This window comes from Lepus europaeus, chromosome 1 (assembly GCF_033115175.1).
Source record: "Lepus europaeus isolate LE1 chromosome 1, mLepTim1.pri, whole genome shotgun sequence".
In the NCBI taxonomy this organism is placed as follows: Eukaryota; Metazoa; Chordata; class Mammalia; order Lagomorpha; family Leporidae; genus Lepus; species Lepus europaeus.
This window is the reverse complement of record NC_084827.1, coordinates 3,901,367-3,917,438: the sequence shown is the minus strand read 5'-3', so window position 1 is coordinate 3,917,438 and position 16,072 is coordinate 3,901,367. Positions and strand designations below refer to the sequence as shown.

General features: G+C 38.9%; 1 protein-coding gene across 1 annotated transcript in view; it reads right to left on the bottom strand.

Annotated features, from left to right (window-relative positions):
• The window catches only part of MGAM2 (maltase-glucoamylase 2 (putative)), a 98,614-nt gene that overhangs the window by 18,882 nt on the left and 63,660 nt on the right, over window positions 1-16,072 (bottom strand). Inside the window, 5 exon segments of the mRNA XM_062194637.1 lie at window positions 2,177-2,226; window positions 8,146-8,234; window positions 9,505-9,629; window positions 15,114-15,170; window positions 15,915-15,999. Of these exon segments, the coding sequence (XP_062050621.1) occupies window positions 2,177-2,226; window positions 8,146-8,234; window positions 9,505-9,629; window positions 15,114-15,170; window positions 15,915-15,999 (406 nt within the window).

The window sequence follows — 16,072 nt, the reverse complement described above, 5'->3', positions numbered from 1 at the left end:
GAGATGAGGACTTCTAGATCAATGGCTTCATTTGAAAAAAATATTTTATGAGGAAAATTATGTAAAGTCTTCAACTCAAGCATTTTTAAATTAATAGAGAATTTACACGTTAAACTAGTACACAAATCCTCATATTTCTTTTTAAAAAAGCAAATACATGATGGGGACAGAATGACATGCTAATCATATCTGAAAATCTGATGATCTTAGTTAATCAAAAGAATTATATATGTGCCAAACACCTACCTTAGGTACTTACAAAAGTAAACACAATGTAACAACAATAAAAGCTATAAAGCCTAGCTGAAAAGAATTAGTGGGCAATATGGAAATCGCTGCTGTCCCATAGAAATATAATTTAAACCATATACAAGAGGTCTTCAAAACATTCATGTATGTTAAAAATCCGTCTGAATTCAGAATTGTGATTACTAGGGACTGAGACAGGTGGGAGGACGGGGGATAGAGGGAGGTTTATTAACATGCACTAGAACTGTTCAATGGAAGTAATGAATTCTACCATGGAGCCACTATAAACATAAAGAAAAAATTAGGAAACGGAAATGTTAATTATGCTACTTACCTGACCAGTTTATACCATATATATAAGTTGAAATACTGCACTGTACCCCATAAAATGTACCATTATTACATATTAATTAAAAATATTTTTAAAAGGAAAAGTTCATGAAGGATTAATGCTATGAAAAACTACATGTGGATTTCAAAATTTTTACATTAAAATAAACTTAATTTTTAATTCTCTCTTAAATGAACTCTTTGAAGTTCCCTCAAACACAATTTAAAATTTTCTAGTAGTCTCACTTTTTAAAAGGAAAAATTGAATTTAAAGTGTAGTTTAATCCAATATATCCAAAATATTATTTCAGCACGTGTTCATTATGAAAATATTCGTGAGTCATTTTTATAATCAAACTAAGCTTTTGAATATTCCAAATGCTCAATAACCACATTTCAGATGTTCACCAGCCACATGTGACTAGGTAGTGTTATATTGGATAGTATAATTCTAAAATAAGCTCTCAATTCTGGGTACCGTGTTTTAAAAGAAATGAAAGCAAAATGCATTCCAAACAGAATACTCAGATCTGTAAAGCGCTATAAGCACAAAATACGGTGAATGTGAGGTTAGCATGGAGATGTATAATTCTATGAGAAGATAGGAATTGTTTATGACAGCCATATTCAAATACTTGAAACAGTTACAGAAAAGTGATGATGTGTTTGTATGCTAGTGTTCCCCAGTTTAATTCAAAAGGTAAAAACTATGGAGAAGCAGGTTCTAGATTTGACATAGAATGACCCTCCAAGTCTAATTACAGTTATATAGATGATTCACCGTGCAAGCTACATTGATTGCCTTATTGTCTCCAATTATTCATCCATCCCTCTCCATATTTTTCATCATAGATCAGGCCCCCACCACTAGGTCAGGCATTCTGTCTCTCCTCTTCCTCTGAGCCTAGCCACATGATTTACTTTACCATTGGGAAGTTAATATTATGGTGCAAAAGGAGAATTTTCAAAGCACTTAGGCACTTCTATTTTTGCCATCTTCCACAATCATGAAAAGATTATGCCTAGATTTTCCCAAAAGGCTATCTTATATAACCTGACATCTAAGTAAATACACCCAACAGCCTCCCATCAGCCTAACAGGTCCATGGTGGATGGCAGATATATTTGAGCCAAACAAGATCAGTCACATCCAGCCCAGATCACCTGAGCTCTGCAGACACATGAGCTAAATTAATGCTTCTTGAATGCCACTGAGGTTTTGCGGTTGTCTATTGCACAACATTATTGCATGATGATAGTTTATAAAGCAGTAACACGACTGGACATTTTTCACTAGTCAGGGCCTTCTTCATCCCTGGAAGATACGTTACACATTCAAGGACATTATTTTTCCCCAGAATTGCATGAATTGCAGGTTTATTTTTTTTGCCAAATGATGGTATACAGCATAACTGTCAAAACAAAGCGTACTTCTTCCTTATATAATGCCAACAGACCTGAACTGTAAAAGTAAGCACGGGAAAGGCCTCCCGTTGAAATACGGGATATCATATTTATACATATTTATACATTGTTACATGATAATGTTTCATCTGGATGTAGCCAGAGATTAGAAAATTCAATAAAGCACTGTTACCTGAGCTGCTGTGAAGTTTGCCAAGAAATAGTTCCCATTTTCATAAGTATCTGCAAGCAAGAGAAAAAAAAAAAAAGAGTAAGCAACTTCTCATTGCTTCAACTGTGGCAGATCATTTCATTTTGGTCAGAAACCAGCTCAGCAGGGTCACAGTTACTGATCAGGACAGTCGCTACCTCTGAGAAGTACTGAAGCTAGCCGCTGAGGAGTATTTCACTTCCAGTTAATGTGGAAGGGGGGTATTTTGAGGTGGGGTTCAGGATATTGCAAGCGGGAGAAAGTCTGAGCTAAATGAAGACTAGGTAAACCGTAGGTACAATATGAAGGTTCCTGGTTGAGTATTCTGTGCTGACATAGCAGGTGCTTGTCCGTGAACGCTCACATAGTTATGACGACAAAGACTCCAAGTAGAGGAGAGTGGTTAGGAATGCACGCCAAATTGACATGGACTGAAGTCTCAGCTCTTGAATTTAATGGTGTCCATCCTCAGGCAAGCTACTTACCATTTTACACTCTGTAGAAGGGAGGCAGTAATAGTACCTAGTTAACGGCAGTAAGGTACAGAGCACTCTGCTCGTGCAGAGTACATACAAAGAGTACGTTGTACAGTCTCATGATCAAAGTCACATCATCTTTATCTACATTCTTCTCTCTCTCCTCTTATCTCCTTCTCCCATGCAACCTAAGAGCCAGGCATTCCTATCTCTGTAGAATTTACTCCATAAGTCATTTCCTAGACTGCTCCCCTGGCTACAAGGATGCTCCAGGGCACTGCAGTTCTGACAAATCCTTCACTTGACTCTCTCTATACCAAAGCCACCATTGTGCTACTTTTAATTGTTGCAGGTCTCTAAATGGAGACACTTGCTTCTCATGTATCTATACTCAACTCATAATTTAATTCTGCATTCCAATACTCCAGCTTGTGTTTCCCTTTTTACGAATCTGATCCTTTTAAAGTCATCAACGATGAAGCACATTCAAATTAAATATCTACTCATATCATTCAGGATATTTAGACCTCTTTGTTAACACATCTCACCCTTCAAATGTAGTAGCCCCACTGTATCCACAAGGGATACATTCTAAGAGCTGAACCCATGATAGTGTCAAATCCCATGTATATGATGATTTTTCCTACATGTACATACATAGGTAAAGTTTATAAATGAAGAAATTAGCAACAATAATGAAATAGAACAATTCTAACAATGTACTACAATAAAAGTTTGCAACTTGAGATCCTCATTTAATAAAATGAAGGTTCCTTGAACACAAACACTGCAATGCTGCAGCTGTCGCTCTGGTAACAGAGACAGCTACTAAGTGATCAGCAGGCCTGCCGCGCATACAGCAGACATGCTGGGCAAAGGAGTGGCTTATTCCTGGCTGCCTAGGAACAGGACAGGCTGAGGTCTATCACACTACTGTGAAGAATATGGAGTTTAAAACTTATCAATTGTTTGTTTCTGGATTTTCCATTTAATATTTTTGAACCATGGTTGATAGTAACTAAAACCACAAAAAGCAAAAGCAAGATTAGGGACTGCTGCACTCCTTAGCTGATGTCTCTTGTACTCATCCTCCCGGTGTGGCTTCTGTAACTCCTCCTATTTCTTAAATGTCAGTATTGCTTCATATTCTGGTCTCAGTCCTTGTCAACATCCTATCTCTATTCAGTGTTCCAACATATTCTCTCCCTGAACAAACTAACATTCTTCAAAATTTTCTAAATTAACACCACTATATAAAAATATATTTTTAAATTTTGCCTTAGTTAGAAAATGTAACTTAAGCAAACACTGCAGCCTCACTTAACAACTAATGAATTTATTTATTTATTTATTTATTGACAGGCAGAGTGGACAATGAGAGAGAGAGACAGACAAAGAGAAAGGTCTTCCTTTTTTTCCGTTGGTTAACCCCTCAATGGCCGCTACGGCTGGCACACTGTGCTGATCCGAAGCCAGGAGCCAGGTGCTTCTCCTGGTCTCCCATGCGGGTGCAGGGCCCAAGTACTTGGGCCATCCTCCACTGCACTCCTGGGCCACAGCAGAGAGCTGGACTGGAAGAGGGGCAACCGGGACAGAATCCGGTGCCCCGACAGGGACTAGAACCCAGGGTGCCGGAGCCACAGGAGGAGGATTAGTAACTAGCAATGTAATGGCTAGTTCAAGAATAATTTTAAATAACTATGTTATTTAACTTTATTTATGTTTATTTAACTTTAAAAGAATGGGATTCCATTAACATAGTTATTTAAAATTATTCTTGAACTAGCCATTACATTGCTAGTTACATAATTACATAGTTACATGATTACATAATTAAGGAAAAGTTAAGCAAGTAGTTACAAATCTGTTAACAGAACATTTAAATTAAATATATATTTATACTATACTGTTTCAGTTTGAATTTCTAAATCTGTTTTAGTAAAAAGGAGAAACACTTTCTGCAAAAGATTTTGGAGGCTACAGGGACTGAGACCAAATAAATATTTTTATTGAAATTTAAAATTTTGCAGGTAAGGGCTACAAATTTTCAAAATACACTTTTTTATTTTTTTAACTTTTACTTAATAAATATAAATTTCCAAAGTACAGCTTTTGGATTACAATGGCTTTCCCCCCCACCAGAACTTCCCTCCCACCCTCAACCCTCCCATCTCCCACTCCCTCTCCCATTCCATTCACATCAAGATTTATTTTCAATTATCTTTATATACAGAGGATTAATTTAGTATATATTAAGTAAACATTTCAACAGTTTGCACCCACACAGAACATAAAGTGTAAAATACTGTTTGAGTACTAGTTATAGCATTAATTCACATTGGACAACACATTAAGGACAGAGATCCTACATGTGGAGTAAGTGCACAGTGACTCCTGTTGTTGACTTAACAATTTGACACTCTTGTTTATGGCGTCAGTAATCTCCCTAGGCTCTAGTCATGAGTTGCCAAGGCTATGGAAGCCTTTTGAGTTCACCAACTTCGATCTTACTTAGATAAGGTCCTAGTCAAAGTGGAAGTTCTCTCTTCCCTTCAGAGAAAGGTACCTCCTTCTTTGATGGCCCGTTCTTTCCACTGGAATCTCACTCACAGAGATCTTTCATTTAGGGTTTGTTTGGTTTGGTTTTGGTTTTTGTTTTTTGGCCAGAGTGTCTTGGCTTTTTTTTTTTTTTTAAATAGTGGCTTGGTTTGATACACTAACTGCAGCATCATTAGCTCACTCTGACATCACTCATCAGGCCTAATTAGCTTCAGATACGCACAAGGAGTCTCTATTTCCCCCTAAAACATGGATCCTAAATGATTCGTGACTTAGACTCTGGGCATTTTACAACAACAAGAGACATGGTTGGCGCACCTACATGGTGTGTGCTTTGACATCAAGTCAGGAAGGCAGGTGAAGGGTGCAGCTAGACATCCCACAATAAATACCAACAACAAAGAATTAGTACATAGAGTCTACTAATAACAACTATATTATACTAATATAAGATGTTAATAATAGGAGAAGCTGTGTATAAGGTACATACAATACTGCTGAGGTTGAGAAAATATGCTTTAAAAGAAGGCCCTTTTCGATCACATAAATAAGATCAAGTGTCTGGTAATAACACTAGATAGAATTAAAAAGGAGAGAATGATCCAACATGGGAAGCAGGCCACACAGCAGACTCAGAGAATGACAAATGCCCTAAATACCACTCTGACCTCAGAATCAGCCCTTAAGGCATTCAGATCTGGCTGAAAAGCTCATGAGAGCATTTTAGGCATGAAAAGCCAAGACACTGTGGCAAAAAATCATCTACATGAAGGATCCCTGTGAGTGAGATCAACAACAGGAGTCACTGTGCACTTGCTCCCCATGGAGGGCCTCTGTCCTTAATGAGTTGTACTATGAGAATTAATGGTAAAACTTGTCTTCAAACAGTACTTTATACTGTGTATGTCTGTTTGGGTGCCAACTGTTGAAAATGAATCTTAATGAAGAATGGGATGGGAGAGGAAGTAGGAGGTGGGATGGTCTGGGGGTGGGAGGGCAGGAATGGGGGGAAGAGCCACTATATTCCTAAAGCTGTACCTATGAAATTTATATTTATTAAATAAAAGCTTTCTAAAATAAAACAAGAAAAAAAAAGAAGCAGAGCAGCCAGTTGGGCACTGACTTATTTTGTTGAATTAATTAAATAACTTCCTAAATGGTCCTTGGCTGCAATGGTGGACAAATCAAATGTGCTTCTCAGAAGGACACCAATGGGTCTTATGAAATACAAATATGACCCATATGTAACTTTTCTTTTCATGATAATAAAACACACCAGAATATTCTGAAAAAAAAAAAAAAGGCCCTTTCCTGATTACTAGAAGCTGGGAGGGATCTTGGATTAAAAATAGAGGGGAAGCTGGGTGTGGCTCATCACTTGTGAGAAATAAACTAATATGGGATTTTAATGATTTCATAATATACTAATAACATCTATATTATACTAATATAAGATGTTAATAATAGGAGAAGCTGGGTATAAGGTACATGAGGCGCTCTCTCTCTCTATCTCTCTCTTTCTCTCTCTCACCCTCCTCTCTTTCCCTTCCCATCTCTGCATTTTAAATTCATAAATAAATCTTAAAAGAAAAAAGAAAACATCCCGTAGAAGAGTATGCATTTGGCCTAACAGTTGATACGCCACATCCCATGGAGGAGTACCTGGGTTTGAATTCTAATTCCAGCTTCCTGCTAATGTGTACTCTGGTAGTCAGCAAGGGGTGACTCAAGTGGCTGGATTTCTGTCACCCATGTGAGAGACCTAGATCGAGGTCCTAGCTCCTAGCTTCAGCCTGGTCCAGCAGTAATCTTATAGGTATTCAGGGGAGTGACTCATTGGTTAGGAGCACACTCTTTCTCTCCCTCTCTGCCTCTCTAACAAGTAGTCTTAAAACTAATACTGTTAATTTTATAAAAGAAAACCCGTGTAGAGGGTAATTATAGAGAATTAGGTACATCATGATGTAGCCTCCCAAAAGAACATGATCACCATGGTGATGCTTATGAATATTGCACAATGACATCTAAACAAGCTTCTGCCATGACAGGTGAAAAATAAACAGTATTCACCTAATCAATACAGTTTCACCTATACAAAACATAAACACTTTCTTAAGTGATATAAAGCAAAAGGCAGTATAGCAAAAATATAAAGGTGATTGTATTTTTCTAGTTTTCTATCTTTACAAATTTTAAAGAGAATACTTTATCCTTAAAATGAAAGGAATTATCAAGAAAAAATCCTTTAGAAATATCATTAGTCAAAAATAAACTATAACTTCTGCAAATGTGGCATCAAGCAACACTAGAATGTGCTCCCCGAGGGATAAGTAGTGAACAGTGAGGGTTGGTAACAGTGTGTCAGTATCTAAAGAAATGTCTCAGGAAGAGGCTGTTCTGATTATAATGACAAATCCAAATTATCTAAGGTAGAACTGGTATGTCTTTGATTGGGAAAAGAAACATACAAAGTAATATGAGGTGTCCTTTGGTAAACATTTAATTCCCATGTATGAGTCACTGAGAAATTTTCCAACTGTAATTTGTGCCCCGAGTGGGCCTTCCTGGAGGAAAAGGATACCTGGTATAGATGGCTGGCCCAAACAACAGAGCCTCGTCTGTGTCCCATCGAGGATGAGTTAACTATCAGCCTGACATTTGCAACCATCCTGCTCTGACAGAGGGAGATGGTGACACAGAGCTCCACAGCATCAGGCAGGTCCCTGGCCTAAAACACACTGGGCCATACTTGGTCCATGGTTGTTATAGTCCAAAAGCTGCAAAACATCCCTCGATACCTTTGCCTTGCCGGCAGTGACAGAAACAAATAGGTGTTCAGTTCTTGCTGGTTATGTGCTGAGCCTCTGGGGTTTGCCTTTCTGAGGGTGACAAGGACGCTGGAAACTGCATACTCACCGATGCTTTGTCCATCGTCCCAGAACAGCTCACCTTCAGCTTCCCTGTTGTCATCCAGGGCAACAATTAATCCCATAAATTGTTGTCGACTGTCATATAAAAATGAGATATTTTTCTTTATATTGTAGGTTGTAAAAGTGAAGAACAGGCTCTGTTAAAAATATTACTTATCCAGAAATAAAGGTAATATATTAAATAAGTGCATAAAATTCTAAAAATAGGTTTGGTGAGATTAAATGTGACACTTAAAATGTAATGGAGAAACATTCAACTATTTGATAACATGTTTGGTTTAACTTTGGCCTTCAAACATCAAATACACACACTTCACAAATGTGCAAATTATAAGATATATGAATTCCTTAGGAAGAAAACCCAAGAGACAAAGAGCAAGCACTTCAGTAGGTTTACTACAGACCAAATCCAAAGGCCTGGCCTGGCTTTCACAACCTTCAAGGACTGATCCTACCCCACGTGGGCTTTATTTATTTCACCCTCTCCTTTTTCTATGTTCTAGTTAAACTGAATGGATTACTATGCCCCCAGATCAACTAACTTCTCACCTTCGGTTCTTTAAATGTGCCATAATATCTCTCTTCTGCAATCTTTATACCTTCATCCTTTTCATTATTCAACACCCAGCTCAAAGCTCCATTTGTATAAAAACCAAGAATACAGCCTTATTCAAGGATGAAAGTTCATCTTTCCCCTCTTGTTTCTGTCTTACGCGCCTCTTTATACATAACTCGCTCTCCTTAATGAGTGAATATATTCATGCATCCATTCATCCAATGAATATGTATTTAGTATCTGATATATATGAACCCCAGTTCATATGTAACTAGTTGTAGACATAAAGAACTATAAATAACTATTTCAAATATATTAAACATGAAATTATACATATGAAGTATTTCATTATTTTCATTATTCATATTTCATATGTATTTTATATGAATAAATAACCTCTATATATATACATATGAAATGATATAATGTGCATGTGCATAAGAGCGCATAAAATCTCTCCTTGGATTTGGAATGACCACTGAATCCTCTGGGTAGCCATCAGAAACCAAGGAGTTGAGTCACATTCCCTGTTTTGTTGGGGTATAAAGAGAAACATGCTTTGCCTGAAGGAAAATGTTGCCTTTGACACAGCATCATAGATCAAAGATCTCCTCAAATCTGACTTCATGCTCATCTGCCTTGAGTTTCTATTCCAAGAGCACTCACGGAATGTAACCAACACTTGTCTACAAGTTGTTTACGCACAGAGCCCAGGTAGACACAACAGCCACTTGTAAAGCTGTCTCTCCGTGGCGTAGCGAACACTTCAGACCCAACTCCCCTCCTCACCTGGAGTGAGTGTTAATTGCAGGTTCTTGCCAAGGCAGGATGTAGCCTCCTCTGACATGAAGATTGATGTGGTCCAGGGGCGCCTTCAGGATTCTCCACTCGCCTGTCGATTTGTTTCCAGACTCCTAGAAGGGAGGACAGAGGCAAGGACTGAAGGTAGATGAGCAGACAACATGACCGCACGCGTTATGCTGAGCCCTTCCTTTACAATGAAGTTGCAAAGCTCTGCAGTCCTAAGGAGAAAATACCCAGTTTTTGTATTTGCTTAAAATTCTGAAAATCTGGCCTTTTCTCTGTATCTCTGGAAAAGTCTGGTGTCACTGTGCTGCGAGTGCTCTGACTTTATCTACTGATGCTTTTGTGGATTGCTTCATTTAAATAGACCTTGCGTGAGAGGCAAGGCGTACATAGAAAAAATGTGGAGGAAGTACATTCTTAGGAGAGAGTCAGAGAGAAAACCGCAGTGGAAGTCCTAGGGAAGGAAGGGGCAGCTGGATCTGTTTGGAAGTCGTGGCTATGCAGGATGGGCGTGGACACAACACACGACCCCAGCAGCCAAGTGCCAAGAGTGAGATGAGATCAGACTGTTGCAGCCCTTGCCACTGGTGATACCGCCCAAAGGAGGGTTTGGTGTGAATCTGGCCTGGAGCCCTAAGGATATAGGGTACCTGCTAACCTAGTGTAAAAAAAGGTTCTCTCCCCCCAACCCCTCAAGGCACCTGGAAACTGGCTGAGAGAGGGCAGGCACCATTTTGAACATACACAGCAGCTGCAGAAATTCGTGTGTGAGTACCCAGCAACTGGCCAGCACAAAATGCCAACTTGATGGAGTAGCAGCGACAGCAGCTCCGATGCATGCACCCGGAAATCAGCGGAGAGAAGGCAACATTGTGAAACAAGTAGGGACTGTGGCCAGCAGCTCTTGTGCACCTGTGTGATTCATAGATTGTACTAGAAGAAAAAAAAAATCTGCACTCCCCACTGACTTTGAGCCTTGCTGGGAAGACTGACATGGGGCTGGGCACCCACATAGGACTGTGAGGTGCCCCGGCCTCTCAACATATCACAGGTTCCAGGGCTCAAACCACCTAGACAGCACCCATGGGCAGCTGGCTGTGGGGACATCTCTGCCTCTCTGTGGACAGGACAGGCTAGCTAGGCAGAGAGGGTCCTCTACACCCCATGGCTATGGGAGCCTTATGTGCTGGAACTGTGGGAACTCTGTTACTGCAAGAGAGGGTGTAGGGTGTAGCTGGGTCTCTGGGCAATCACATGCTCAAGCTCCCTGATTGCCTGGGGTGTGTCATTGCAATGGGATCCATGTCTACACTGAGGATAGCACCGATCTTTGTGTATTTCATACAGCAATGTAGGTAAGTATTTACCCACTGTGATCTAACACCTGGGCATTGATCACCTTGGAAGGGAGGAGGTGAGGGTGAGATTATGCCAACAGAGGTGATTATTCCCTCCTTTCTACTAAGAAGGAGAGATTTACCACACCCAACTTGGGCGTCACCTTAGATGCGCACCCTACCCTGTACCACAGACCAGAGCTCCCTAGCCAAACCCAGCACACACCTCTGGGTATTCACTGAAAGAGCAGAAACTTCACTAAGTCACAGAGCCATAGTTCAAAGACGGAAGTCATCAGAGGAAAAAGCCAACAAGTATCTCAACAAATACCTAAAAATAAACACAGAATTCAAGAAAAAAGAATAAAGAAGACAACATGACCCCTCAAGAGAACACAACACTTCAATATTAGAATGTGAAGATGAAGAGATTAATGAAATTCCTGAAACAGAATTTAAAAGATTAATCATAGAGAATGGGAAGCAAATTTATGAATTAAAGAAATCCATACATGACATGAATGAAAAATTTTCCCAAGAAGTTGAGATTGTGAAGAGAAATAAAAATGATATACTAGAAATGAAAATTTCAATGTGTCAAATAAAAAAATACAGTTGAAAGCCTTAACAACAGAATTCATTAAGTAGAAGAAAATCTGAGTTAGAAGAAAATTGATGAAAAATTTTCAGACCAAAAAACAAAAAAAGAGAGAGAAAGACATTAGAAGAATTAAAAACAGTGTTGGAGATTTATGGGATACTATAAAATGACCCAACATAGGAGACTTAGGAGTTCCTGATGGTGTGGAAAGAGCGAATGGATCTGAAATCCTATTCAGTGGAATAATTACAGAATATTTCCCTAATTTGGAGGAAGAAAAAATATTCAAGTTCAAGAGGCATGAAAACTACTTATAGACATGACCAGATCTTCACCATGACACGTTGTAGTCATACATTCAACAGCAAAACATAAAAAAAAAAAAAGTTTATAAACTGTGCACAAGACAAATGCCAGATTACTTTCAGAGGATATACCATTGGCCCAACTAACCAAAAATAAATAAATAAATAAATAAAAAAGAGGGAAAAGAACCAAATCAATGAAATCAGAATTGAAAAAGGAAATGTAACATCAGATAACTACAGACATAAAAAGAATCATCAGGAATTACTGCAAAGAGCTATATGCCAACAAATCAGAAAATCTAGAAGAAATTAATATATTCCTGGACATATATACCTAAATGGAGTCATGAAGATAGAGAAAACCTAAAAGCCAACAACCAAAAAGGAGGTTGAGTCAGTAATAAAGACTCTCCCAACAAAGGAAAGCCCAGGACCCAATGGCTTCACTGCTGAATTCTACCAGACTTTCAAAGAATAAATAATTCCAATTCTTCCCAAGATTTTTAAGACAATTGAAATGAAGGGAATCCTTCCAAACTCCTTCTATGAGGCCGCATCACCTAAATTCCTTAACCAGAAAAAGAAGCAGCAAAGAAAACTATAGACCAGTATCCCAAATGAACATAGATGCAACAATCCTCAACAAACCAGCTAATTGAATCCAACAACAACAAATCAGAAAGATCATTTACAAGGATCAGGTGGGGAAAAGCTGGAAGCATTTTCTCTAATATCCATAACCAGAAAAGGATGCCCACTCTCACCACTGCTATTCAATTTAGTCCTTGAAATTTTGGCCAGGGCCATTAGGCAAGAAAAAGAAATAAAGGGATACAAACTGGAAAGAAGGAAGTCCAACTATCCCTATTTGTAGATGATATGATTTTATATAGAGAAGATTCAAAATACTCCACTAAGAGAATATTGGAATTCATAAAAGAGTTTGGTAAAGTGGCAGCATATAAAATTAATACATAAAATCAATACCCTTTGTATACACAGACAATGTCATGCTGAGAAAGAACTTCTCAGATGAAGTTCATTCACAATAGCTTCAAAAAATTGAATGCCTTGGAAGGAATTTAACCAAGGAGGTCAAAGATTTAACATTAAATAAAGAAATAGAGGAAGACACACACAAAAAAAAATGGAAAAAATCGCCCATGTTGGTGTCTTAGAAGAATTAATATCATCAAAATGTACATACTACCCAAAGTAATTTACAGATTCAATGTAATACCAATGAAATTACCAGTGACGTTCTTCTCAGATCTAGAATGAATGATGCTAAAATTCATGTGATAGCACAAGAAACCTTGAATAGCTAAAGCAACCTTAAACAACAAAAACAACGCAGGTGGCATCATAATACCTGATTTAAAGATACACTACAGGGCAGGCAGTTATAATCAAGACTGCCTGGTATTAGAAAAAATTAGATGTGTAGGGCAATGGATAGAATAGAAACTCCAGAAACAAGCCCATGTGTTTAACCAACTTATCTTTGACAAAGGAGCTAACATCAATCTCTTGAGCATGGACAGCCTCTTCAACAAACGGTGCTGGGAAAACTTGGATCTCCACATGCATGAGCCCTACCTTACATCTTACACAAAAATCCACTCAAAATGTATCAAGGACCTAAATCTATGACCTAGTATCCCCAAATTATTAGAGATTATTAGAGATCATTGGTGAAAGTCTGCAAGACATTGACATAGGAAAAGAGCTCTTGGAATAGACCCCAGAAGCACAGGCAATCAAAGCCAAAATAGACCAATGGGATTGCATCAAGCTGAGAAGCTTTTGCACTGCAAAAGAAACACCCAGGGGCCGCCGCTGTGACATAGCAGATAAAGCTGCCGCCTGCAGTACCGGCATCCCATATGGATTCAGGTTCGAGTCCCGGCTGCTCCACTTCTGATCTAGCTCTCTGCTATGGCCTGGGAAAGCAGTAGAAGATGGCCCAAGTCCTTGGGCCGCTGCACCCATGTGGGAGACCTGGAAGAAGCTCCTGGCTCCTAGTCTCGTGTCAGGGCAGCTCCAGCTCTTGCAGCCAATTTGGAAGTGAACCAGCAAATGGAAGACTGACCTCTCTCTCTCTCTCTCTCTCTCTCCCTCCCTCCCTCTGCCTCTGCCTCTCTCTGTGTGTAACTTCGACTTGTAAATAAATAAAGAAATCTTTTTTTAAAAAAAAAAAGAAACAGCAAAGTGAAGAGGCAATCACAGATAGGAGAAAATATTTGCAAACTATGAAACTGATCAAGGATTATTATTCAGAATCTAAAAAGAGCCCAGGAAACTCAACAACAACAAAACAAACAATCCAGTTAAGGAATGGCCAACAGACACACGAAAAAATTTTCAGGACCACCGGCCATTAGTAAAATGCAAATCAAAACCACAAAGAGGTTTCACTTCAGCCCAATTAGAAGAGCTGTCATACAGAAATCCACAAATAAATGCAGCCAAGCATGTGGGGGGAAAGTATTTTATCCACTGCTGGTGGAAATGTAAACTGGTTCAGCCATTGTGGAAGACACTATGGAGATAACTCAGAACTCTGAATACAGACCTACCATATGATCCATCCATCCCTCTCTTGGGAATTTACCCAAAGCAAATGAGATCAGCAAATGAAAGAGTTATCTGCACCCTCACGTTCATTGTCCCTCAATTCACAATACCTAAGATACGGAATCAACCAAGATGTCTATCAACTGATGACTTAGTAAAGATACTGTGGTCTATATGTACATGATGGACTATTACTCATCCATAAAAAAGAAAGAAATCCTGTCATTTGCAATAAAATAGATGTAACTAAAAACCATTATACTTAGAGAAACAAACCATTCCCAAAAAGTCAGATACCTTATGTTTTCCCTGATCTACGGTAACTAACAGAGGACCTAAAATGTAATGTATTGGAGTGAAACTGACATTTTGAGATTCAATGACCATTTACAGCCCTTGTCTCTACTGTTGAGCAAGTGCTTTGTTCTTTACACTATTTGTTGACCTCTTTACTTAGTGCAGAGTTAATCTTACAAGTAGAAAGTAAACTGAAATAGATCTTCATAAAGATTAAGAGTGGGAATAGGAGAGGGAGGAGAAAGAAGGGTAGGGGCAGGGTGGGAGGGAAGGTAATGTGCGATGTATCACTATGTTCCTAAATATGTATATATGAAATACATGAAAATTTTATACCTTAAATAAAATTTTAAAAGTTGCCAAGTCTTACAAGGTTGAAAATTACTTTCCTAGAACATATGTTCCTGGAAGTCAGTAGGAAGTGCCAGACTAATACGGTTTTTAACAAACCATGCATTTGTTCATTCTTACCGTGCTGTAGTCATACCACAGTGCTCGGGGGAAATAGGCACGGATTGCAAAAGTGTTCTGAAACATAAAATCAACATATCGTTATGAATATTCCGGGAAGGAAATAGTGTAATTTCAATTTTTAAGACACTTTCTCTATAATAAGGCAAAGAGGGAATTTTATTAGCAATTTAAGAATGTACAAGATTATATTAAGGATGATCCAGAAAAATTCTTCTTAAAACACACAAGAGGGGCCAGTGCCATGGCACAGGTTAATCCTCCACCTGCAGCACCAGCATCCCACATGGGCGCTGGTTCTAGTCCCAGGGGATCCTCTTCCACTCCAGCTCTCTGCTATGGCCTGGGAAAGCAATGGAAGATGGCCCAAGTCCGTGGGCCACTGCATCCACATGGGAGACCCGGAAGAAGCTCCTGGCTTCTGGCATCAGATCGGTGCAGCTCCGGCCATTGCAGATATTTAGAGAGTGAACCAGCAGAAGGAAGACCTTTCTTTCTCTCTGCCTCTGCCTCTCACTGTCTGTAACTCTACCTCTCAAATAATAAAATCTTTTAAAACAGCACAAGAAAATAAATTTTTTAAAAATTACTGTAAAACCATACAAGATGACAAATTTCTAAAAGTAGCTATCAACTAGTGGTGTGAAACTTTCATTGGAGAGGATCTCAGAAAAAGGAAAAGATTTCCTTTAGGGGTAGGAGGAAGACATTCACCCAAAACAATATAAGTGATCTAAAAACACTTCTCCTGTACCTTACAGTTAGTGATTGGAGGGTTTCTGATCTACAGCAAAAACTCACACTTTGCAGCACAGGGCTGATGAGGATGGCAGGGCCCCACATGAACTGTTGGTCTATATCCCACGTTGTGCTGTCGTCTGTAAACCTGAAAAGGTAAGCATGACATCTTTATTCCTTCACTCTTACAACCTCTGCAGAGGAGTGTTACAAGACACTCC